The 24,882-nt window shown below is 36.6% G+C and overlaps 1 protein-coding gene across 3 annotated transcripts in view; it reads right to left on the bottom strand.

Moving 5' to 3' along the window:
* The window catches only part of quob (quattro b), a 53,705-nt gene that overhangs the window by 11,961 nt on the left and 16,862 nt on the right, over window positions 1-24,882 (bottom strand). Inside the window, exons 4-17 of one of the 3 annotated variants that reach the window (XM_084426860.1) lie at window positions 24,095-24,253; window positions 22,768-22,891; window positions 21,741-21,834; window positions 21,525-21,611; window positions 20,965-21,081; window positions 20,257-20,352; window positions 16,557-16,705; window positions 15,449-15,587; window positions 13,571-13,693; window positions 13,070-13,264; window positions 10,640-11,649; window positions 8,122-8,371; window positions 5,597-5,686; window positions 4,287-4,517 (exon numbers count right to left, since the gene is read on the bottom strand). In XM_084426860.1, the coding sequence (XP_084282986.1) occupies window positions 4,287-4,517; window positions 5,597-5,686; window positions 8,122-8,371; window positions 10,640-11,649; window positions 13,070-13,264; window positions 13,571-13,693; window positions 15,449-15,587; window positions 16,557-16,705; window positions 20,257-20,352; window positions 20,965-21,081; window positions 21,525-21,611; window positions 21,741-21,834; window positions 22,768-22,891; window positions 24,095-24,253 (2,864 nt within the window). The remainder of the gene's footprint in view (window positions 1-4,286; window positions 4,518-5,596; window positions 5,687-8,121; window positions 8,372-10,639; window positions 11,650-13,069; window positions 13,265-13,570; window positions 13,694-15,448; window positions 15,588-16,556; window positions 16,706-20,256; window positions 20,353-20,964; window positions 21,082-21,524; window positions 21,612-21,740; window positions 21,835-22,767; window positions 22,892-24,094; window positions 24,254-24,882) is intronic. The other 2 variants (XM_084426862.1, XM_084426861.1) reach the window with 2 other exon arrangements.

The following is a 24,882-nucleotide window of genomic DNA, read 5'->3' as shown; positions in this document are numbered from 1 at the left end:
TCGAATCCATTCAGCCGAACTCCGGGTCTGGCGATACCACTTTTAGCATAGCTTAGCATAGATCATTGAATCGGACAAGACCATTAGCATCTCTCAAAAAAAAATGACCAAAGAGTTTCGATATTTTTCCTATTTAAAACTTGACTCTTCTGTAGTTACATCGTGTACTAAGACCGACGGAAAATGTAAAGTTGCTATTTTCTAGGCTGATATGGCTAGGAACTATACTCTCATTCCTGCGTAATAATCAAGGAACTTTGCTGCCGTACCATGAGTGCAGCAGGCGTAATGATATGACGCAGCGATTGAAAATAGGTCTAATAGGTTAGACAAACTTAGTCCCGGTCATGTTGGAAGTTACTGAGCTGGGCACTATTTTCAGGTGCTGCGTCATATCATTACGCCTGCTGCACTCATGGTACGGCAGCAAAGTTCCTTGATTATTACGCAGGAATGAGAGTCAAGTTTTAAATAGGAAAAATATCTAAACTCTTTGGTCATTTTTTTGAGAGAGATGCTAATGGTCTTGTCCGATTCAATGATCTATGCTAAGCTATGCTAAAAGTGGTACTGCCAGACCCGGAGATCGGCTGAATGGATTCGAAAACGGTAAAACTCAAAATAACCCTTTAACTCTGGGGGAGTTGTAAAATGAGCCTATTTCCAAAAAAAATTGGAGTATCCCTTTAAAGTATATTCACATAGAAAACAGCTATTTTTAACTCTTTCCCCGCCATTGACAGAATTGTCCGGTAATTCATATTTTCTCAGTTATACAGTAGGGGGCGCTATTACGCATCTTCCGAAAGAGTAGAGAGTCTCCGGATCAAAACACAGGAGAAGAAGAAGCAGAAACAAGCGATAAAGCATTGCTGACGCACATGTAAAATAACGCAATCATCAAACATGAAACAGCATATAAATCAAAACTGAATGAAATGTTGAACCCATGAAGAGGAAACGACTGTGAAGCTTTGAGGTGTTGATGGACTCGATCGACTCCATCTGTGTTCTGATCATCGCTCTGAATCCCGTCCGGACGAAGTCTTTAACAGAAATACGATTTTCCAATTTTTTTGTTCAAAATGTTGCTTTTTTTATGAAGCGTACACACATTCAAGCTTCAAGAATGCATGAAGCTAGAATAAAATCTTTTTTGTTGTTGTTGTTTTATAAAGCAGATGCTCTGTTCTTTCTTTTGATATATTGCATGTTCAGATATTCACACACACAAAAAAATATATATATTCTGGGGGCCATGAAAGTTTTGTGAAAATGATCAAAAATGCTGGCGGTGGCTTGCAACTTTTTATGAAACGCTGGAGGGGAAAGAGTTAAATTGTAACAGTTACTGTCTTTACTGTTTTGATCAAATGAATGCCAGAGAACTGCTCGGAAAAAGTTACTTAAAACACAAGTCATTTTGAGTGACAGAACTGTAATACTTCAGTGAATGTGTCATAGATGAGATGAGGAGCGATGTCAGCGCCGTCTCTTTCACCTGCATGCGATCCGTTGCAGAATTTGGCAGACATTTCAAGCCATAAATTGAATACGATCATATTTTTGGCAAGTCTCTGCGATGAGGAAAGTGGCCATCTAAAAAGAGTCTCAGATGACATAAGCGTACAGTAACTTCTCTCTGCGCTGATGTGCAGGTGGAGGGAGTCTAGGCCTGCTAGTTATCTTTTATCCTCTCTTCCCACTGAGCTTCTCTTCTTTTTAAAGCCTGCGTCTGAAAATAAGTGCATGAAATATGAAGGTGTTTATCGTTCTAATTACAGACAGTGTGTGATGTGGGCAAAACTCGCGTTCACCTCACGCCTGACCTTCCTCTTTTACAAAAATACACTCTTTATTTTAGTCAACATTTAGTCTACACACATTATATATTTGCCTTATTATGCAAAACAACAGATTATGATAGTACGATTTCTGTAGAAATTATGAATAATGTTTGCCTGTGCAAAATGCAAAGCTGTTTCTCAGATGTTTTAGTGGATTTTAGTATTGCTATTGTGGTTTATTACTGGACAAAAGTATCAATGGTTACACTTTATTTTGATGGCCCACTTTAAATATTCTACTGACTATAAGTAACTTTGTAACTACATGTCAACTAACTCTCATTAGAGTATTTACACTGTTAGGTTAGGGTTAGTAGAACAAGTAGACAGTATAATGTCTATTGAGGAGCATCAAAATAAAGAGTTAGCAGATATTAAGCAGACAGTCTACTAATACTCTAATGAGAGTCAGTTGACATGTAGTTGCAAAGTTACTTATAGTCAGTAGAATATCTAAAGTGGACCATCGAAATAAAGTGTTCCCGAATTGACACTCAAGTCTGTGATATTCTGGTCTCTAGATATGACTCGGGTCGGGTCGCTTCTTCAATGCGAGTCTGTGTGATTTTATCATCAAGCAGGTAGAAATCGAAGGTCTGATCAGTAAAGTAACAACATTTTACACACTGAAGTTTAATGCATAGTCTTTTGTTCCAGTCAGTAATCTTCAGTATGTGCAACAGCAATAGTGACGCTTGTCATAACATGCTCTTCTCTGTAAACTAAAATGGATTTTGGGGTTTTCTGCGATGTTGTAATCTCATCTCTCTCACTCGTGCTATTTTAGTATTATTTATATAGCTTTATAGTATTTATTAATATTTTAATTGAGCTTGTTTTTTTTATTATATTAAACAGCTTTCATTTAGTAATACTGTTATGTGCTTTAATTCTTTTGGTTAGTTAAAATTTCTATTTAGCTTGAATTTTATAAAGCTAAATTAATTGTAGTTTTAATATTTTTAGTATTTCAGCTGCAACTTATTTATTTCAGTTTGTTGCAACATATCTAATTGTCTTTTTTTTTTCGTTTTTTTCTTACATATTTACACTACCGGTCAAATGTTTGAGGTGAGTTTTTTTTTTCAAGAAATTAATCATTTTATTCAGCAAGGTGTTACATGTCTGATCTGTGTTTCCCCCCTTCATTGTGTTTTTGGTTCAGTCCTGTTTCCTAGAGTTAATTAGTCATGTCTATCACCTGTGCATTGTCAATCCCCTCATTAGTTATCTTGTTAGTCCCTGTGTATTTATACCTTGTGTTCTCCTTCAGTCTTGGTCCGTTATTCTCAATGTAAGCGTGAGTGTTTGGTGTTTCCCCTGAGAGTTTGGTTATTAAATGTTATATTCCATGAGCTTGGTCCTACACGTTACGTGACACAAGGGTGCATTAAATTGATCAAAAGTGACAGTACACTCTATAAAAAAAAAAAAAACGATTTTATTGGCATTGATGGTTCCATGAAGAAACTTTAACATCCATGGAATCTTTCCATTCCACAAAATGTTCTTTATAGTGGAAAAAAGTTCTTTAGATTTTTAAAACACTTAGAAGAAGATTCTTTTAAGAACTGTTCGCTGAAAGATTCTTTCCGGGACCAAAAAAAAAATTCTTCTACGGCATCACCGTGAAAACCACCTTTAGGAACCTTTATTTTTAAGAGTGTAAAGACATTAATAATGTCACAAAAGATTTCTACACTGTTAGAAAAATCTGTAGACATTACAGTATTACTGGCAGCTACTTGCCAGTAACTTACTGTAGATTTAAATTTATGTTATTTACTGGCAACAGTTTGTTCAAAGTTAAATGAACATTAAACATTAACAAGTCTTTGTCTTTACAGAATAAAATTATAAAATAACAATCTAATGCAAAGCATTCTGGGAACCAGAAATCTTCATCAACCTTTTTCTGTTTTTTTCCTTCAGATTTTGGTTCCCAGAATGCTTTGCATGAGGCTGTTATTTTAGTTTTATTCTGTAAAGATAAAGACTTGTTAATGTTTAATGTTCATTTAATTTTGAACAAATTGTTGCCAGTAAATAACATCAATTTAAATCTACAGTAAGTTACCGGCAAGTAGCTGCCAGTAATACTGTAATTTCTACAGATTTTTCTAACAGTGTATGTTTCAAATGAATGCTGTTCTTTTGAACTTTCAAAGAATGCCAGAGATTGATGCTGAAAATTCAGCTTTGATAACAGGAATAAATTACATTTTACAACATATGCACATAAAAAAAAACAGCTATTTAAAATTGTAATAATATTCCACAATATTACAGTTTTTACAGTCTTTCTGATACAAATAAATGCAGCCTTGGTGAGCAGAAGAGACTTCTTTCAGAAACCTTACTGTGTATATTTTTTAATTACTTTAAAATTACTTTAAAATTTACTTTAACTTAAAAAAATAACATTTCTGCGGGACTCACATCACAGTCCTGAATGTCGTCCATGGCGAGCAGATTGTTCCCGTGGCGCAGCTGGAACTGGACGATGTGGAGCGCGGTCTGGATCTCCTGCCGGTGTCGGGCCGCATGCGCACCGGACTCGGTCTCCCGCAGGAGCTCCTGAAGCAGAAGACTGTACTTACTGATGCGCTGCACTGGCTTCAGCAGGTACGAGGACAGATCCATCGCGTCGCACAACAGCTGCTGCTTCTGCTGTTAAACCAGACCAAATCACTGTCATGAACAACAGCATCTCTGAGAACTCATCAATAATGGTCCAAAAGAGGACATTTTAGTGTTATTTTAGTATCACTGAGACACTATTATAGTGTTTGCTAATATTCTGAATTCGTTTTTATTTTTATATTTTCTGTTTTTAGTTAAAGTTTTAGTCATTTTGTTGTGTTTTTGTCGTTTTTATAAGCCTTTGTGTCAAAAATGTCTATATAGGTTATATACATTTTTATTTCAGGTTTACTTATTTTAGTACATCAAGTTTGTTTTTAATTGCATGAGTTAAAAATTGTTACGATATTATCATCAATAATGCTTTGACTTTTTTCCAAAGTCAACCCCAAATGGTAGTCATTATTATTTGTATCATAATTATCTGACTTGGTAATTTTCCATGTTGAGTTTGGGTTATAGACGTGTCCTGTCTGGAAAAGTGCACATTTATTAAGCAGATGGTGTATTCTGACATGTTTTTTTGCCCTAATCATATTTAATGCTTCTCATTCCAAGTACAATCACATTTCTGGCAAATGAAAGCTTCGTCAGAATTTTTAGCAGAATGGCAGCAACATTTCTCAATGAGGCCTGTTCCAGGACGTATGGGCATTACTTTAGCTTTGATCAGATGAGTGAAAAATTGCAGTACCATTATGGGAGTCTACAGTAAGATTATGAAAGAGTTTATGTGGTAATATCATATAAACTCTTTATGTAAACTTTCAATTATTGTGCAACAGAAAGGAGCTTCTACAGGTCCTTCACGTACACAGTGTAGTGCTTTAGAGACATACAAATGCTTACAAATCTTTAGTTTTTTAGTCATAGAATATTGAATTCATAGATTGATTTTATTGTATTTGTAATAAAGGGGTCATGAAATGGTACACAGACCTCTCTTTTGAGAGGTCTGTGTACCTTCAAAACATCCTTTTTATTTATTTTTTGCGTATTTTTAGGATTACTGCACATACATGCGATATCTCAAAGCGTGTTTGCCTTAAGATATCAAATTTGTGTCACTTATGAAAGAAAAGTGAGTAAACGGAGGAAGGACTCACCTTAAAGAACTCCTTCCCGTGATCGATGAGCATCCTCTCAGAGCGAGGCTTGTTCTTGCTGTATAATGCGTACAGGCCGAAGTTTTCTTTCTGAATTTGAGAGACGAAATGCATACAGGTGAAATGCGAAAAATTAGAATATCGTGCTAAAGTTGATTATGGGTTACAGCTAATGAAAACCCCAAATTAGAAAATTTGAATATTACATGAAATCAATCAAAAAAGGATTTTAAACATAAATGTCGGCCCTCTGAAAAGTATAATCATGCATATGTATATAGTTATATATACTAAATATATTAGTTTCACCTTTTAATTTGAATTACTGAAATACACAAACTTTTGCACGATATTCAAATTTTTCGAGTTTCACTTGTAGAATCAATGGTTTCACACAGTGGACTTTTTGCGTGTTGTGGTAGATTTTTCCCTAAAACCTAACTTTCTGGGTCTTGTCTACAAATCGACGTCCCCTAACTTGTTCCCCTAAACTAGCTTCCTAAACTAGCTTCCTTAACTTACTTCCTAAACTAGCTTCCTTCCTAAACTAGCTAAACTAGCTTCCTTAACTAGCTTCTTAAACTAGCCTCCTTAACTAGCTTCCTAAACTTGCTTCCTTAACTTACTTCCTAAACTAGCTTCCTTCCTAAACTAGCTTCCTTAACTAGCTTCTTAAACTAGCTTCCTAAACTAGCTTCCTAAACTATTCCTTAACTAGCTTCCTAAACTAGCTTCCTTAACTAGCTTCTTAAACTAGCTTCCTTAACTAGCTTCCTTAACTAGCTTCCTTAACTAGCTTCCTTTACTAGCTTCCTAAACTAGCTTCCTTAACTAGCTTCCTAAACTAGTAACTAGCTTCCTGAACTAGCTTCCTAAACTAGCTTCCTAAACTAGTAACTAGCTTCCTTAACTAGCTTCCTAAACTAGCTTCCTTAACTAGCTTCTTAAACTAGCTTCCTAAACTAGCTTCCTGCGCAGAAATAATCGACAAACAGACTCAAGCAGATGTCCCTTAAATGCTTTAATCACGGCCAGGAGATCTTCCCGAGCAGTTCTTAGGGAATCTCTCCCAAGAAGCAAGGCCGGAGGATCTCAGACCAATTCCATTGAGAGTCCCAAGAAGCAAACACAGATCCAACAGTTTTTATAGAATCGAGACAACAAATAAGATTATCGTGACTAACATGTCACCATCAATATGATTGGTTCAATTGGTTCAAAAGCCCCAACCTTTTCCCTCTGTCACTGGCACAAGCAAGCTCAGTTTTTGTGATTACTTATCACCAGGTTTGAGAACTAGTCATCTGTCTAGTTTCATTTCCCCTTTTTGTTATTTATACACACACACACGAACACAAAGTCATGAGTTTTCCTCCAAAAGACACACATACATTCAGACATTGTGTTTCCGAGTGTTAGTTTTGTTAGGCCTGAAAGGGAAGTAAGGTTAGATGTCAGAAACATGGTTCGTTTAATATTATACAGTTTAAAATTTCCACGACAATATGCTTTCAGATTCTTTGTGTGAAGACATTAACGTCATAAAGGTGATTCCCAGCTAACAGGGAACGTCCTCAGAACTCTGGCTGAGGTTCTGCAAAGGTTAACGTTAATAGAACGTTTGTTCAAAGTTATCTGGTCTTTAATAATGTTCTCAAAATGATAGCACAGAAACATTATGGGATGTTTTTTCTGAAACATTTTTAGTGATGTTTGTCGAACATTTTTTAAATGTTACTTCTCGTTTCAGAATGTTCAAAAGTAACGTTCCCATAATGTTTGCAAAATTGTAAAATGGAATGTTCCCTTAACATACATATAACCGAGAAAAAACATTTTTAGAACGTCCAGAGAACATTCAGAAATAACGTTTTCATAACTTAATGGCAACGTTGGCCAAACGTTCTTAGAACATATTTCTGTTAGCTTTTCCAAACAAAAACAAAACAAGATATACAGTATATGTATACAAGATATTTTATATTTATAAAAATAAAAATTAGGGTGAATTTTGACAAATGAACACATTTTCCCCTCAAATTCTTACTACTGTAATACATCCAAACATTTCACTTTATTTTTTATCTTTTTTGTTGTTGTTGTTGTTGTTGTAATATTTATTATTCCCAATGATAGATGCTGTTGTTATTTAAAGAAGAATTGTTTATATCTAAAGCAGAATAAATTAAAGGCTGTATGACAAATTCGATAATGATGCAATTTAAATAATACATTAGTTTTGGTTTTTGCACTACAACAATAAGAATTTGGGGGAGGAAATGTTCTTAACTGTCATGAAAAACATGTCACAATCAAAAAAAATATGAATGATCATAAAATATTATGATATCCTAAATATTTAGGCTTAATTTCCTTTATGCAAAATATTATTGATTTATTTTATACAATTTGGGGGTGAAATGTGACATGGACATGTTTTGTTTTTTGAGTTGTATGGTTCTTTCATTATCGCTAGTTTCTAGGTTCTCTGAAGCACATTAAAAATCTCAGGCTGTAAAGCTCACGTGTTTTAAGAAGCAGCGTCCGACACAGAAGGGCTCCTCCAGACACAGCTCCAGTTCCTGAAGAAAGTGATGCTGGTGGAAGTCTCGCAGCTTCTCCAGGTTCCCGAAGATGCTCCCTCTCTGTCCCCGCAGGTCCTGAGGCACGTCGGGACGCTCCAGCTGAGGGATGTAGTGATCCACCACGTATCCCAGCGCCCGCACATACTCTCTCTCCGTCTGGAGCAGCTCCTCCATGATGCGCTGCAGTTTACTGTCAGAACACAACACACACACTGTCAGAACACAACACACACACTGTCAGAACACAACACACACACTGTCAGAACACAACACACACTGTCAGAACACACACACACACACACACACACACACACACACACACTGTCAGAACACAACACACACACACACACACTGTCAGAACACAACACACACACACACACACACACACACACACACACACACACACTGTCAGAACACAACACACACACTGTCAGAACACAACACACACACTGTCAGAACACCACACACACTGATGCAGTTTACTGTCAGAACACAACACACACATTGTCAGAACACAACACACACACTGTCAGAACACAACACACACACTGTCAGAACACAACACACACACTGTCAGAACACAACACACACACTGTCAGAACACCACACACACTGATGCAGTTTACTGTCAGAACACAACACACACTGTCAGAACACAACACACCACACACTGATGCAGTTTACTGTCAGAACACAACACACACACTGTCAGAACACAACAGACACACTGTCAGAACACAACACACACTGATGCAGTTTACTGTCAGAACACAACACACACACACACACACACACACACACACACACACACACACACACACACACACTGATGCAGTTTACTGTCAGAACACAACACACACTCTGTCAGAACACAACACACACCGATGCAGTTTACTGTCAGAACACAACACACACTGTCAGAACACAACACACACTGTCAGAACACAACACACACTGATGCAGTTTACTGTGAGGACAACACACACAACACACTCATCTCTGTTCACTGACATAATTTACTATTACAAATACATACAGCAGACAACAGATCTATACAACTATATAAAATAATAGTTGTGGTAAAAAAATGGTAATGATTTTTTTATTTTTTATTTTAAATGGAAACTATATTTTTGGAACTATTTAAACTAGTAAACTTAACTATTTTAAAACTATTTAATTTTAATAATATTTAAACTACACTAGATAATAATGTGGTAATGATTATTTTATTTGTAATTTATAATGGAAAGTATATTTTTGGATAATATAATATTAAAACTATTTTATTAAATATAATTTTGTACAATGCTTAAACTATTTTTATTATTCATATTTAAACTATATTAATAACCATGTGGTAATGATTATTTTACTTTGAATTCATAATGGAAACGATATTTTTTGGAAAATCTAGTGAATTACATACTTCAGAAATTACAGTTTTTTTCAATTGCTTACACACTAAAATGAAAACTTTCCCACAATTAGCAAAACCTTACACTCAAGGAGCAAAACACCGGCCTAGATTTGCACAACTGTGAGCACATTGTCAGCTTCGCACTTTGTGCAAAACATTACACACAGTGATTTGCAAAACACTAAACACACTTACATGCATTTGACACAGAAATTTATCATGATGTCATTTCTTTGCAATTTCAAAGCAAAGGCTTTCAAATGAACACACCCATGAACCAATTGGTTAAACACACACACAGATGTGCACACACACTGGTGTTAAATTGTAGACACACCAATCAGGTTTACAGTAAGCACTATAAAAAGGCAACAGGTAAATTCACCTGTCTTCAACAATACTGTAAAACTGTATGAAAACTGGAAAATGTTTTGTTATGAATGTTTTGTTGAAATGTTCAGCACTGACTGACTTGAGTACATGAAAAGAAATAAAGATTTCATTAGTCTGCACAATTGGTGTCATGTGGTGTTGGTTCATTTATTTTGACACTTTCTCTGTGTAAATGCTAAACGTGTTTTAGGTTGAGCACAGGAGTGTTTAACTGATTCAAACAGAATCAGACCATATGATGGTTGTGTTTATGTTATGACAGCAAAATAAGGTTTTTATAAGACATTGTATAGTGTTGACAAAAGTGTTCCATTTTGCAAATGATCTGAGGTGTTGCGTTACTTTGGTGTAGTGTTGTGCTAATTGTGTGTAGGGGTTTGAAAACCCGGGCCCTGGTTTCAAAATTGTACTTAAGCAATTGAAAAAAAATGTAAACGTGCTTCACCTCTTTTGATTATTTTCTCTTTAATTGGAACTTGACGGATGCAAAACAAAAGTTGCACTTATTATGTAATTAACAAATGAATGATCAGTTCCTTCTCATCGCGTCCTGCTCTGTATGATCAGTTCTGTCTCAGTATCTTCACATTATGATTCTCATGACTCTCATTAGAATAATGTTGTGTGGTATATTGGTGGACTCACAGTACAGTGCTGCTGTTGTCCAGTATCCGCACAGACTCTGGATTATCTGAGTGTGTTGCTGCTGAAACGTCGTCAGATTTGGTGTCACTGCTGAACTTCTCATGTATGTCGCTTTGGCTTGAACAGATGCTGTCGTGGTGCGAGCTCTGTTCGTCCCATGATGCTCTGTCTGAGCCAGTGACCCTGATCCTCTCCTGACAGGAATCTGCAGATGTCTTCTCACGCACATGCTTGATCGCAGCATTGCTTTTGCTCACGGAATCATAACTAGTGGATCGTGAGCAACAGCCTTCGCTGTGCGAGCGCACCAGGGCTTCATAACGTGGCATGCGCTCATACTTATTGACATGGCCTGACTTTCTGAGATCACTGTCGCTGTGAGAGTATATCCGAGGACGCCTACTTAATTTTTTGATCGGGCCATTGTGTGATGAGGAAACTTCGCCTTCGCTTTGGTGGAAATGCTGATTTCTTCCTTCCTCTTTGAGCTGACCTTGCAGTTCAGTCGGTGCGGATTCTTTGTGTGTGTTTTCACTCATTATCGGATCGCAATTTGATGATGTGTTTCTCCTAACAGGCTCGAAATGCGTCACTGTCTCATTATCATAACTATTTCTGGTCTTCATATGACCGCCAACAGGGTTTGTTTGGGGGTCGCCTTCATTTTCTCTAAGGCTGGTGCTAATTACGCTCCGGGTCGGACCTTTCAACTGGGCCTCGCTTTCCTTTCCTGGCGTTCCCGTAGGGTTTTGACTTCTAAAAGAGGCCTGCAGTATCTCCGCGAGCCTCTGTCTGACGTCTCGGCATTGAGCCCGGACTGCATTCCACATCCATATCCCGTCCGGGAGCCTCTCCAGCTGCGAAGTGCTCCTGTCCTGAAAGTGTTGGGGGGAGAAGTCCTTCAAACGCTCCTCAAAAGCCTTCAGTGTGCTCAAGCAGGCACACATGGGAGGGTTTGTGGTCTTTATGTGATCTAAGTACTCCATACACTCTTTAACAAGAGAAGAGGCCTGGAAAACAAAGAGATAAAAGTCATTTCAAGGCTATTAAATAGTTATGCAATAGAAGAGGTGGGCATTATATATATATATATATATATATATATCACAATATGGGTATATTATTTATATTAGTTCAATTTATATATACACCATTGGTCAAAAAGTTTGAAATAATATATATATATTTTTTTTTATGTTTTTAAAATAAGTCTCTTCTGCTCATCAAGGCTGCATGTGTTTGATAAAAAATTCAGTAAATGCTAGCCTGGGTTTCCCCATGCTGCTTTGCGCACAGAACGATTTTATTCACGCTGCTAGGCAGTCTGGACACCATGGACCAGATTTTCCCCTCAAAAAGGGAACCAATCACAGAACGGGGAGGGAGCAGCAAGACGATGACGACGTCTATGCGACACACCGAAGCAGTTTGTTTATATCTATGGATCCAAAATGGCAGCAGACGCGAAGTTACATTTCGATGCAGCCTTAGATAGTGTTCTAAGTAGTTTAGAACGCAAGTTTATTTCGTCTTCTTCCTCGTCGAATTTCTGTCGCTCTACATACGTCATCTGGTATAATTGAAACGATTGGCTATGAGCTACGTACAGGCGCATTTGATAGACATTCGTAGCGCCCAATAAACGGCTCTGGGCATTCGTAAACCACACGAGAAAATGAACATGTGGTTCCCAGACCACGTCTCAATGAGAAGAGGTCTGACATTAGCCAGGCTAAGTAAATACAGTAAAAACAGTGAAATATTATTACAATGTAAAACAGCTGTTTTCTATGTGAATATATGTTCAAATGTAATGTATTCCTGTGATCAAAGCTGAATTTTTAGCATCATTACTCCAGCCTTCAGTGTCACATGATCCTTCAGAAATCATTGTAATATGATGATATGCTGCTCATTTATTATTGGTGCTCTCACAATCTTTAACCGATGAAATGCCAAGACTTTTTCCAGTTGTTTGTGATAATTATGTAAAAATAATTTTGCTTCAGACATACAGTATGCACTATCAAATAATTTAAGAGCTGGTTTGACTGATTCACTGAAAAGAATCGACTCAAAAGAATGATTCAATCACACAAAAAAAATACAAAAAAAAAAATATATATATATATATAATATGGTTATCTATGGTTTGCAAGGAAGTTTTGTTTTTCCCAAGAGCAATATCATGTAAATTAAATATTTTACTGCTCTGCACAATAGTTGTTAATTAACTATAAAAATTGCATTCGCTTTAAGATTTGATTCGTTTCTGGAGAACACAGTTAAAAAATTCCCTGATGGCTTTCCATGACCCTATAGTCCAATTGCTAATTACTATATTTATTTATTTTTGCAATATCTTGTTTCACAGAGTAATACATCAACATTGCATAAGTAAAATGTCCATGTCCATGTGCGTTGACGAACCTCTTCACAGAAACGAGACAGATCCAGAGACGCCTCCAGCTCAGATTTACGTTCCTCAGCTTTCAGGAGAAACCCGGTCATGTTGGTTTTGAAAGTGACGGTGTTGCGACGAAAAACGTCACTTTCAGGATAATGCATTCCTTTGCTTTTACTCTCCACTTCCTTTATCAACAACATCCCTTTTACCTTTTTCTCCTAGAAAAACAAACAAACATATGTTCTTTTCCCTGTACACATTATGCAGAATATCCAAACTGTCTGAAACCTCATGAACCCTTTAGCTCTTATCATTATTTAAGAGACGCACATTCCTGAACCATATTCATTATCAGAAAAACTCTGGTATTTGTATTACTTTTTGATTAATTTGAACTCAACAGTCCACATAAATCCATTACACAATCCAAGTCTGATAACATTCAGGCATTTTTAGATTCATATTCTGAACCATCCATCTTCTTTTGGTAATATATGTGAGTGAATGTCTTGAGGATTTGTTACCTTTGCTTGTGTAAGAACAGACTGAATGTCTTGGAGTCTCTGCTCTATTTTCAGCAGGCTTTTCTCTGTGCCGTCTTTGTCCTTCTGCCATGACTCTTCCTCTTCATCACACCATGTTTGGATCTGTGAAAAACATAAACAATAATCATAAACAAGAATTTATGCTATTAATGCACTGAGAAGATCCTGCTGACTCCACCAGATCTCTTCTTTAGCTCAGCATCTTTGCTACAATGAGGAAAATACAAAACTATTTAAAGTATATATAAAATACATATATATTATACATATATAAAATATATAAAGTGAATGCTCTCAGAACGTTCTCTTAAAGTTATGATGAGCAACATTCGTCCAGTAACTTTAATAGAACGTTTGTTCAGAATTATCTAGTCTTTAATAATGTTCTCAAAACATTAGCAGAAAAAAAAAAAAGGAAAGAAAAGCAAGAAAAAAGGAACGTTTTATTTCTGAAATATATTAGTTGGAAATTCGTTAAACGTTTTCTTAAATGCTACTAGTCTCAGAACGTTCAGTAAACATTCAAAAGTAACATTCCCATAATGTTTGCAAAATGATCAAATGGAATGTTAAAAATATTTTTTTAAACTTTATGTTTTGAACGTTCAGAGAACATACAGAAATAATGTTTTCATAACTTATTTGGAACGGGTATTAATCTTAGTTAATGTTAATATCAATACATTTTTGTATCTGTTAATGCACTGTGAATATTATTACTAACTATCGTTAGGTTAATAAATGGTTTAAAAATATATTTCTCATTACTAGTTCATGTTGACATATTTAATAGATCAAAAGGGTTTCTCTATCGAAACCTTAGACCAAGTTTTACTGGATTATACTGTATAAGCAAGTGTATTCAAGTTTCACACATATATAATATACACAATATTAACAAATGTAATTTTTGAAATTAAAATCATTTATTTTACATGTGCTATAGTTTATTAGTCAATACATCAAAATAAGTCTTTAAAGCACAACAAAAACATTATTTAAAATGTATTTTGAAGTAAAACTCAATTAGACATTATTACAAAGTGAATTTTTAAAAAGTGTGTTAAGAAATATTTTAAATGCAATTTCAGCAATATTATATTATCTGCAAGTACCACTTTTTTTTTAAATGTATACTTTTAGAATTTGAAGTACACTAAAAGTACACATTCAATACAATTAAGCACACTTCTTTTTCACAAGGGAATGCATTAACTAATGCTTAACTATTGCAAAGTGTTACCAATAAAACACAAAAATCATGGTTACGCACAATGGAAGTGCACAACTGTGCACTTTGAGAGTTTAAAAGCACAAATGTGAAGCTTAAATAAATGATTCATACATTTTAAAAAAGTGGATCTCCTTTCCTTTGCTGATGGACATCTAAGAGACATTATTCCTATGGGTAGAGTTTGCTACATGTAAACAATACTCAATGGATTGCATTCCTTTCTGCTATCCTTATCCATTTGATGCCACAGTTGCCATCTTTCCCGGATTTGCATGGTTGGATATAATTTAATTGAACTGTGCATTTTAACATGTATTGCCTTGGCTTGCCCTTTACTTTCACTAAGGGAAGAGTCAAAGTTATTTTCTGTGGCAAATGCAGTTGCACCAAAATTCGCTGGTCTCTTTTAACAGCGGAAGAATTACGCTCACTTTATTTAGCGCAGTGATGTTATGTTTCTCTGTGAAGGTTGAGACTGTCTGCTGTAACGCCGGCTGATTTATTCTCTACAGCAGACACGTTTCACTTCACAATGTTTGTCTTGAGTTATTTTCAGTGCTTTCTGTGGGCTGTGCTCATTATCTGTCATAAACACACATTCAGTGATGGGATGTAATGCATACTGTGCCGAGCGAGTCTTCTGTTTCCCTCAGCAGGAGAACGTGTTCGAGATGTCGCAGGGACTGGTTGGATTTCATCACTAACGTGTGAACGGCCTCTTCCACCTGGTTATACAGACACGTCACACACTCCAGAGAGTCCCTGCACGAGAGAAAGGACACATATAAGTGTGTGTGTGTTCTCAGCGCCTGCAAAAACCACACATGCAGAGACTGTAAATATAACACCTTTTACAGATTTGTATTCATTTATGGTAAATATTGAGAATTACAGGCTGGTGAAAACCTATTCTCTACACTTTCTTCTGTCGAACACAAAAGAAGATATTTGGAAGAATATGAGTAAGCAAACAGTTGATGAACACCATTGACTTCCTATTGAAAAATCAATATGGTCCATCAACTGTTTGGTTACAAATTCATACAGGAATCATATTTGGCACAACATGAGGTAGGGCTCCACGATTATGAAAAATAAAATCATAATTGTCGATTATTCCCTTGAAATTGTAATTGCGTTTATTAATTATGATTATCACAATTTACACTGAATGATGTTTTGAATAGCTTTATGCCATTGTTTGAAGCGACTGCATGCCATATTATAATATCAAAATCAACAAGCTGAAAACACTCTTCCTGAAAAACTTTTATTGCTTTTCTACAGCTTTAAGCCTCAAATGTCAAATATATATTTTTATTAATTTAAAGAAACCAAACCAAAGTAAAAATATGCATGGTATTATAATGTTATACTAAGACTAAAATTAAAACAATAGAAAAAAACCTTAAGATAAACTGTAGAAAGAAAAAACACATCTTAAGCACATAGAATTTTTCTTTTTTGTAATTGCGCCTTTGTATGATTACATAATTGTGGCATTCATAATTCTAATCGCGATTACAAATACGATTAATTGCCCTAACATGAGTGTCAGTAAGTGATGACAGAATTTTCATTTTTGGGTGAACTATCCCTTTAAATTATACATTGGTTCTCCACTTCATTGTGCGTATGAAGGCTCTTGCTGTCGGGTAAACAGGATCGGCGTGGACCGAACAGCTCTAATCATGATCAGTCCTGCTGAGACACACACACTGAGGGAAATACCTGAAGTCTTCAGACTGAGCGAATCGAGACTCCTCCTTCCTCATCCTGGCGAGAATAGACCCGCCCTCTCGTTGGAGAGCGACCAATCGGGTGTCCTCGAGCACCATCTTCATGGAGCTCCTTTGCTCCTGGATGCAGGACTGGACATCCTGAACGATTGGATTGGTTAGTTTAGGAGCAGCATTCCTCAAGACGTCAAATTAAATAAATTTGATTTTTCATTTTTAATGAGGAGAAATCATGCGGTGTCTGGATTGAGAGCAAATTTAATGAGAGCAATGTACCGCCTACATGTATGCTTATTCTGTGTTACGTAAACCGTTTTATTTTATATTTATTTTAAATGAGGTTTTTTGCAATTTTTACAATTAAAATTTAAATATTAATATATTTTATATAAATGTTATATTAATATATACATTAAATAAACATCAACATTTTATATAATATATATATAATTATTATTACTATTATTTTTTTTTATTAAAAAGGGGGGAAATCATGTGGTAAGCAAATTGAATGTACTGCCTACATACATTTTTTTACATTAATACATTTTATATCATTTTTATATACATTTTAATATTATTATATACATGAAATAAACATCAACATTTAATATATACATATATATAATATATATATATATATATATACACACTTTTTTATTATGTTACGTCCTGTGACGTAGTCTTGTTTATATTGTGCTGGTGATTTTTGTTTTCTCTTTTTCTATCTCTCTCTCTCTTTCTCATGCAGCACTCCAAATCGTCCGCAGCTGATGCCAATTAGCAGGATCCCGGACGAGCCCCCAATTGTTACGTTCCCACTTTAGTCTAGGGGTTTCACAGAGGGAGTAACAGATGTAACAAAAAGTAAATAAATAAACGTGAGAAATCTCCTTTCCATCTATCCCAGCTCTAATTCTTTTTCACCTGTATCACCAAAAGGCTACACAACACCTCATTTGCCAGAAGGCAAAACAATTTGTTGCACCACCTGACAGCTCTCATCATCTTCGTCTGGTTTCCATCTACGCATCAGCAGTCCATGATCCCAGAAATACATTACCCCAGAATTAGGCGCTTGCCCAAGATCTGTAGCTTTAACACACTTAGCTAGCGTTGGGTCTTCTCTCTGTGCTGTTATCAAATGTTCTCGACTCACTTTTAAGGGGATTTTTGACTCCGAACTGGGATCAGGCGGAAGCTCAGGCACTGTAGTCAGCGTACACTCACATGGGGTAGTGTCAGGAACTAAAAAGGAATCAGCGAGATCCACCACTTCTTTGAATTTTTGTGCTTGTGCACGAGTCACTGCGCATGCAGGGAATGCTGAAGGATACAAAGTAGCAAGATTAGTCTGCTCCTCTACACTTGGGGTATATGACACAATTGGAGAGGAAAAAACTTCGCCACCTGCTAAATCATTCCCAATAATTAAGTCTATACCTTTTACAGGTAACTGTCTACGGACACCCAGCTTAACAGCTCCACTGACAAGACCTGACTTTAAGTGAACCGTATGCAAAGGTACATTAGCACAGCGCATCTCAATACCACGGACCAACACATCATACCCTGTGTACGTGTCAGCAGAAAATGGTAAGCAAGTGGGACAGGGAATGGTGAAGCCTGTCGAGGCCAAAGTTGTAGCTATCCTCGAATACAAGATTCCCTCTAATAAACGTGAACTGCGCAGGTTCCTTGGGATGTGTGGGTACTATCGTGCTTTCTGCTCAAACTTTTCCTCAGTTGTCTCGCCACTAACTGATCTGCTAAGCACTACAAAGAGGTTTGTCTGGACACCCAGTTGTGAGTATGCTTTTAATGCAGCAAAAGACTTGCTCTGTAATGCTCCGATACTCAAAGCCCCGCAATTTGATGCCCCGTTTAAATTAGAGGTTGATGCCTCAGCTACAGGAGCTGGTGCGGTCCTGTTGCAGGAGGACAGTTTTTGTGTAGAGCATCCAGTTTCATTCTTTTCTAAAAAGTTCTCAAGGTGTCAGCAGAACTATAGTGTTATTGAGAAGGAAGCACTTGCAATGTTGATGGCACTACAGCACTTTGAAGTGTACTTGGGTGGTAGTGTTGCTCCAATAGTAGTGTACACAGATCATAACCCGTTAATTTTTCTTGAGCGCATGTCCAATGCGAGTCAGCGGCTTATGCGGTGGTCTCTTGCGGTACAAGAGTTTAATCTTGACATCCGTTACAAAAAAGGCTCCGAAAATATTGTTGCGGATGCGTTGTCTAGGTCATAAATGGTTTAATGATTTATGATTACAACAATATGTGAATGTTTAATAGTGAAAGTGAATTGGTGACTGTATTATAAATAATTCTATTTATAATCTTAACGGTGGGGGTGTTACGTCCTGTGACGTAGTCTTGTTTATATTGTGCTGGTGATTTTTGTTTTCTCTTTTTCTATCTCTCTCTCTCTTTCTCATGCAGCACTCCAAATCGTCCGCAGCTGATGCCAATTAGCAGGAGCGTGGCTTATCTGTTGGCAGCCTGTATAAAACCAAAAAGAGACTGTGATCGACAGGGTCCCTCTCCAGCTATCCCAGACATTATTGAGTGTGAATTGCTGTTAAAAAGAGAACTTATATTCTTTGGTGAAACCTGTTGTTTGAGTCCAACGACCATTTAAACTATGTGAGTTTAAACCGTGTAGGGAGTTGGGCGCCAATTTGTTTGGAGTATCCACTCCTTAATTTTTTTCCTGTTTATTTCTAGTCAGGGAGAGAGGTAAGACAACTGTCTTTAATTTTTCATTTATTTTTGTTAGGTAAGTTATCTGGGTTTAAACTTTAGGAAGTCCTTGTTTTGTTTGTTATTTTGGCCTGGCCCTCTCCTGACGATATGGTTATTTAAGTTTGTTTGTCTGTTTATTGATCTTTGTTTGCTTTATAAATATATTGATTAAACCTTTATTAAAAAGAAACTCATTCAGCATACTTTCTCTCAGTTTCCTTTTGTTGCTAGTTGTAAATCAATGAGGTGTTGTGTAGCCTTTTGGTGATACAGGTGAAAAAGAATTAGAGCTGGGATAGATGGAAAGGAGATTTCTCACGTTTATTTATTTACTTTTTGTTACATCTGTTACTCCCTCTGTGAAACCCCTAGACTAAAGTGGGAACGTAACAATTATAATGGGGAAATTATGTGAGAATGTCTTGAGCGAACATTTGCCAACATTTATGTAAATTGTCTGTTACATAATAGTATATCAAACATATCTAATAGTTCTCATTACAAAAACATGCCATTTTACCTTTAATTAGGCATGCACAATATAAGTCTGTACAATATATTTTTCGATTTAGATCACCTTTTCCATCACCTAATGCTTACTTAAAGTTAATATTTAAAAAAATATTTTGTAATCTTTACCAAATGTCAGAAGTAATAAAAAAAAATTTATACTGTACATTAAGTTTTGATTCCTACATTCATTTGTAGCAAATACAATGATTTTGTGTAGTGTTTTCTTTTTCTTTTATTTATATAAACTGGAACAGAATTTAATATCAGCCATTTATCAGTTGTCTTCCATAACATGGAAGTCTTCCATGTTCCACTCAGTTGTCTTCCATAACATATCGCTGAAAATGTATATATTGGTGCATCCCTACTTTTAATTTAATGGGATACAATGTACTGTATTCACGGAAAGTTTCAGAAATTAAAATGACCTTTGCAGTGTCTGTTTTTTTGACATCAAGTCTCCTGATCGCTGTCTGGAGTAATGAAGAAGATGATTGAAGGTCGAGTTGAAACAGGGAAAGTTTCTAAAAAAGACACACATATATGCAAAAACACACGTTAGATAATCGTCATACTATGTGATTCAACAGAACGGATCTATAGCATGTGTCCAGCAGACAGACTCAACTGCAAGTCATCAAGTTGAAATGTAGTTTATAATCAATTCTCGTAAGTGCAGGAAAAGTTGTGTTGTTGCATGTGTAAGTTAAAGTGCCTTCGGGGTCTCTCAGATGTTAAAGAGACAAAAAAGACATTTGTTGATGTCAGAAATGTGTGGTCTACTTCACTAGAACTGATTGTGCAAGTTGACTTATCTGTTTAAAAGTGTTTTAACAGCTGTATCCTTGTGGTGTGAGAGGATTGATTACACAAGATCATGTTCTTATACAGAATCCAAACAAAAATGTGTGACCGTGAGTGAGCAAGTGGCATGACAACACCTTTAACTGTAATTTATCTTTAATGATAGTAGAAAAAGAGAGGACAGAAAACTATGGGTCAGGAAATGTGCCTGTGCATCAACATGAAATATAATCCCTGCTTAAAACTTGACATTAACAGCGTCAGGTGTCATTGAAACGCTGCAGACATCCATGAGAAGGGTGATGTTACTGGGTGTTTGTGTGACGCTGTACCTGGTGAAACTGCAGCCAGTCTTCATGACTGTAGGGGAAGGTCCCGCCAAGGTCAGAGGTCAACTGCTGTCCGTCAACTGTCTTATGAAGAGCTTTTAGTGTTGTCACAACATCTATCTAAAGGAAATGAGCATGCACTTTAACATACTGTACTGTACATTACAAGTGTGTGTGAGACCCAAGCACTGATGTTAAACAATACTGTTCAAACGTTTGTGGTTGGTACGATTTTCTTTATGTTCTGAAAAGTCTCTTCTGCTGTTAATTACTCTTAAAATGTAATTTATTCCTGTGATCAAAGCTGAATTTTCAGCATCATCACTCCAGTCTGCAGAGTCACATGATCCTTCAGAAATCATTCTAATATGATGATTTGCTGCTGGAACCCAAAGTTGTTTGCCGGAAGAGATGTCTCCCAGAACCCTTAGTTCCGGCAGACATCAGTCGTGGATAACTGAAGTCAGTGAGAGCAGACATTCCAGGTGTTAATTAAAGGGTTGCATGTTTCCATGAAGGTGTAATTGCTGGGTAGCACGAGTGTGTTTGGGGGTGTTAATTACCTGTAGACCAGGATGTTTTTCTGGGCGAGGATTAGCGTCTTTATCAACCAGCATCAAGATAGTGTGCACTGCATGAAGGGCCTGCTCCTGTATCACACACACACACACACACACACACACACACACACACACACACACACACACACACACAGTATGAAGAATGTGTTCAGGTTTGTATTGATTTTGGAGGTGATGATTAGTCTTCTGTGTCCTCACCTGAACCATGAGCAGTGATCTGAAGAACACAGAGGGCAGAGGACACTTCCGGCTGTCAATCACTACTGTAAGTCCCAGCTCTCGGACCTCAGTCCTGGAGAAGAAGGAAAAAAAAATATTATATATATATATATATATATATATATAAACGTGAAAAGTTGAAGAGTAATTAGTCATATTTAGACATACAGAGCAATGAAAGAGCAGGAGAATGAAATAACTCAATTGTAGTACACTAATACTGTCAAAACAATTAAGCAGATTTTAATTCTGACATGCAGAAATTTAGAAATTCAACATGTCAAGCACATGGTTTTCATACTTACATAAATATTGGCATCAAAAATCTGTTGTTAAAATATTACTGAGCTATAACCACAGATGTGTTTAAAAAACATGTAGGTTTTTCAGCACTGACAAATGAGATTCTGCCATTTTCAGAATTATTGAATGTGAGGAAAAATAGCCTAAATAGCAGCTACTTACCGGTATATGATATAGGCTATATAGCCTAATATATAATTTAGAAATAATTTTCCTGATTACCCTGCTATGGTTTATTTTGCGATAATGACCGACTGACAGTACATAGACCCGCTTATTACACAGCTACTTGCCAAATAAATAAACTGTTTGCGTTTGCATCAAATGAGAGGTTTAATAAGAAAAACATGAAAGTAGCGCCGGTTTATTTTACCAGGATGAGCGGACTGATATACAAGTCGGCAAAACTGCTTGTTTAAAGTTAAAGTTAAATGTTTGAATTTCATTTCGTCCGTTCCATCAATTTGGTCCTAGAATGAAAACCATATAGCCTATAATGTATGTTTATCATATTCAACTCATTTTTTTATTATTAAATTTGACTAATTATACGATTCTAAATAGCCTAGTGCACATTCACCAGCCTACTGACGCTTGTTTCACATCTCTGTGTATTTGGGACTGATACTTCATGTCCAAATTACACAGTCTCTTACTGCCCTCTTGTGGTGATTGAGCAGACTGATCTCTACTGGTAGGCTACCTGGGAATGGAGTGCAGGAAAAGCAGAAGTCTGCAAAACTCCAGAGGAGAGAGTTGAGAGGAAGCCCAGCCTTTCCTGCCGCCATACACCTCCACCACGGCCCGGCCAGCGCGGTCACGACTGCCTTGTGTTGGTAAGAGAATAGAATGGGTAATAAAAATAAATAAAAGCGAACATAAAACTGCAAAAGCAAACAGATAAATATCAGTTAGACACAAAAGTTGTGTACGTTCTGTATTGGGATTGAAAATGGCTGCATGATGCTACCTGTGTGAAAAAGCCTGTTGCTCACCATTTCTCTGGTCATAGTAAAATGTATTTGCTAAATCATTATTTAGCAGTAACTACATAGAAAACAAAACAAATTTTATGTTAAGACTTTTATTATGTTGTTTTCTCATTAAGTTGTTTTATTCTGTAGGCTACCCTCATCTTATTTATAACCTGTATTTTTTGTCTTGTTTAGTTGAACACAAAATTAAATGTTAGGCAGAATTTTCAAACTGCTCTTATGCAATAGAAGTGCATGATGATTGTCAGGCTTGAGTAAAAAAGCATGATAACAGTAGTCCATACAGTTTGTGTTATATTCCAAGTCTTCTGAAGTCATATGGTCTCTGAACAGACTTACATTCAAACATTAGTCACTGATGATCTTCTTTTCAACCAGAGCTCTCGAATATTATTCAGGCTGGTATTGAATTGTTCTCGTGTCTGATCCTCAAACAAAGTTACTGTATCACGTGTCTTCAGAAGACGTATGGACTATTTTTTTTTTTTTTTTTTTTATTTACTGTTGGGTGAATGTGATTTCACAAAATGCAACATGTTCCTGGATAAACATCTTTTGATGATTTTGGAACAACATTCCAGTCAACCAATCAGATTTGAGGACTGACCTAACCTAACCTTACAGTTTATGCTAAGGTTTAGGTTTAAAACAAGGGTTAGGTGCTTCTACATTAGTGTTATTCATCTATCATTTCACTCTGATTTTAGGAATAAGTTATGGTTAGGATTAGGTTTAGGGGTAGGGATAGGGATAGGTTTAGGACTACATTTTCAGACAGGAATGTTGTTCCAGGATCAACAAAAGATGTTGATCCAGGAACATATCTTACTTGGCAAAATCATGGTGACCTTGTTGTTGATGAGACTGAGTAAACATGACAATTTTTTTTTTCCAATGAACAGTTCTCGCTGTACCGTCCTGCTCAAGGGCACGGTTATCTTAGACTTAGATTAGTCTGCATGGGTCAGTCATATCCCTGAGCTTTAACCACTACACCACAACTGTTCATAATTAAAAGTTGATTAGCAGGCATACCTGGTAGACAGATGATGCCTAGTTGGAGAAGGCTCTTGATTGTGGGGTCCTGGGAAAGTAGAGTTTCCTGAACTCTATTCTCAGATTGATCAGCGTGTGATTTCTGAAGCTCTACTCCATTAACAACCGGTGATCCAGCTTGTCCAGAGGGGGAGACTTCTTAGAAAGAGGAGAATTTACGTTAATTTTCAACATTGGTAAATATAACAACACAAAAGCCTAATTCAACTTTTTTGACCTTTTCTTGAACTTACTGCAATGAGTAAAAATCTAAGATGTGTGTCACAGCTAGATGGAGCTGTTGATCTCCCCTTTAGAAAAACTTTAGGAAAAATGATTTGTAAGCTAAAGCCATGATCCTCCTCTTCCCATTTACAAAGACATCTAACAGCTTCCCCATAAACGGGGGGGATGTAGTTATTTCTGTTCCCTGCCCTTGCTCTTGGTCCTCATGAATGCTTTCTTTCTGTTCTGCTGAAGAAAGAGATCAGATGAAGGACTGCAGAAATTCCCCTGTGGAACGCTGTGCACACTCCTGACCTTTAGCCAGTGTCACATTGCACTCTTTTAAGATGACCTTTCAGAATGGTATATTTTCTCCTCAGCAGAGGACCAGGGTCAAGGTCGTCTGTAAATCAGTCGATATGTGTCATAGCGTGCGGCAACTAGACATGGCCTCATTGTAGTAGTCGTTTTTGTTAAATGACTTCATATTAGTCATGTTTGAACAAGCTTTTCATTTAAGGATAAAGATCTAAGACACAGCATGTTGGCCAGACATCATGTTG

The sequence above is a fragment of the Rutilus rutilus genome (assembly GCF_951802725.1).
Source record: "Rutilus rutilus genome assembly, chromosome: 12".
In the NCBI taxonomy this organism is placed as follows: domain Eukaryota; kingdom Metazoa; phylum Chordata; class Actinopteri; order Cypriniformes; family Leuciscidae; genus Rutilus; species Rutilus rutilus.
This window is presented reverse-complemented; position numbering and strand designations above follow the sequence as displayed.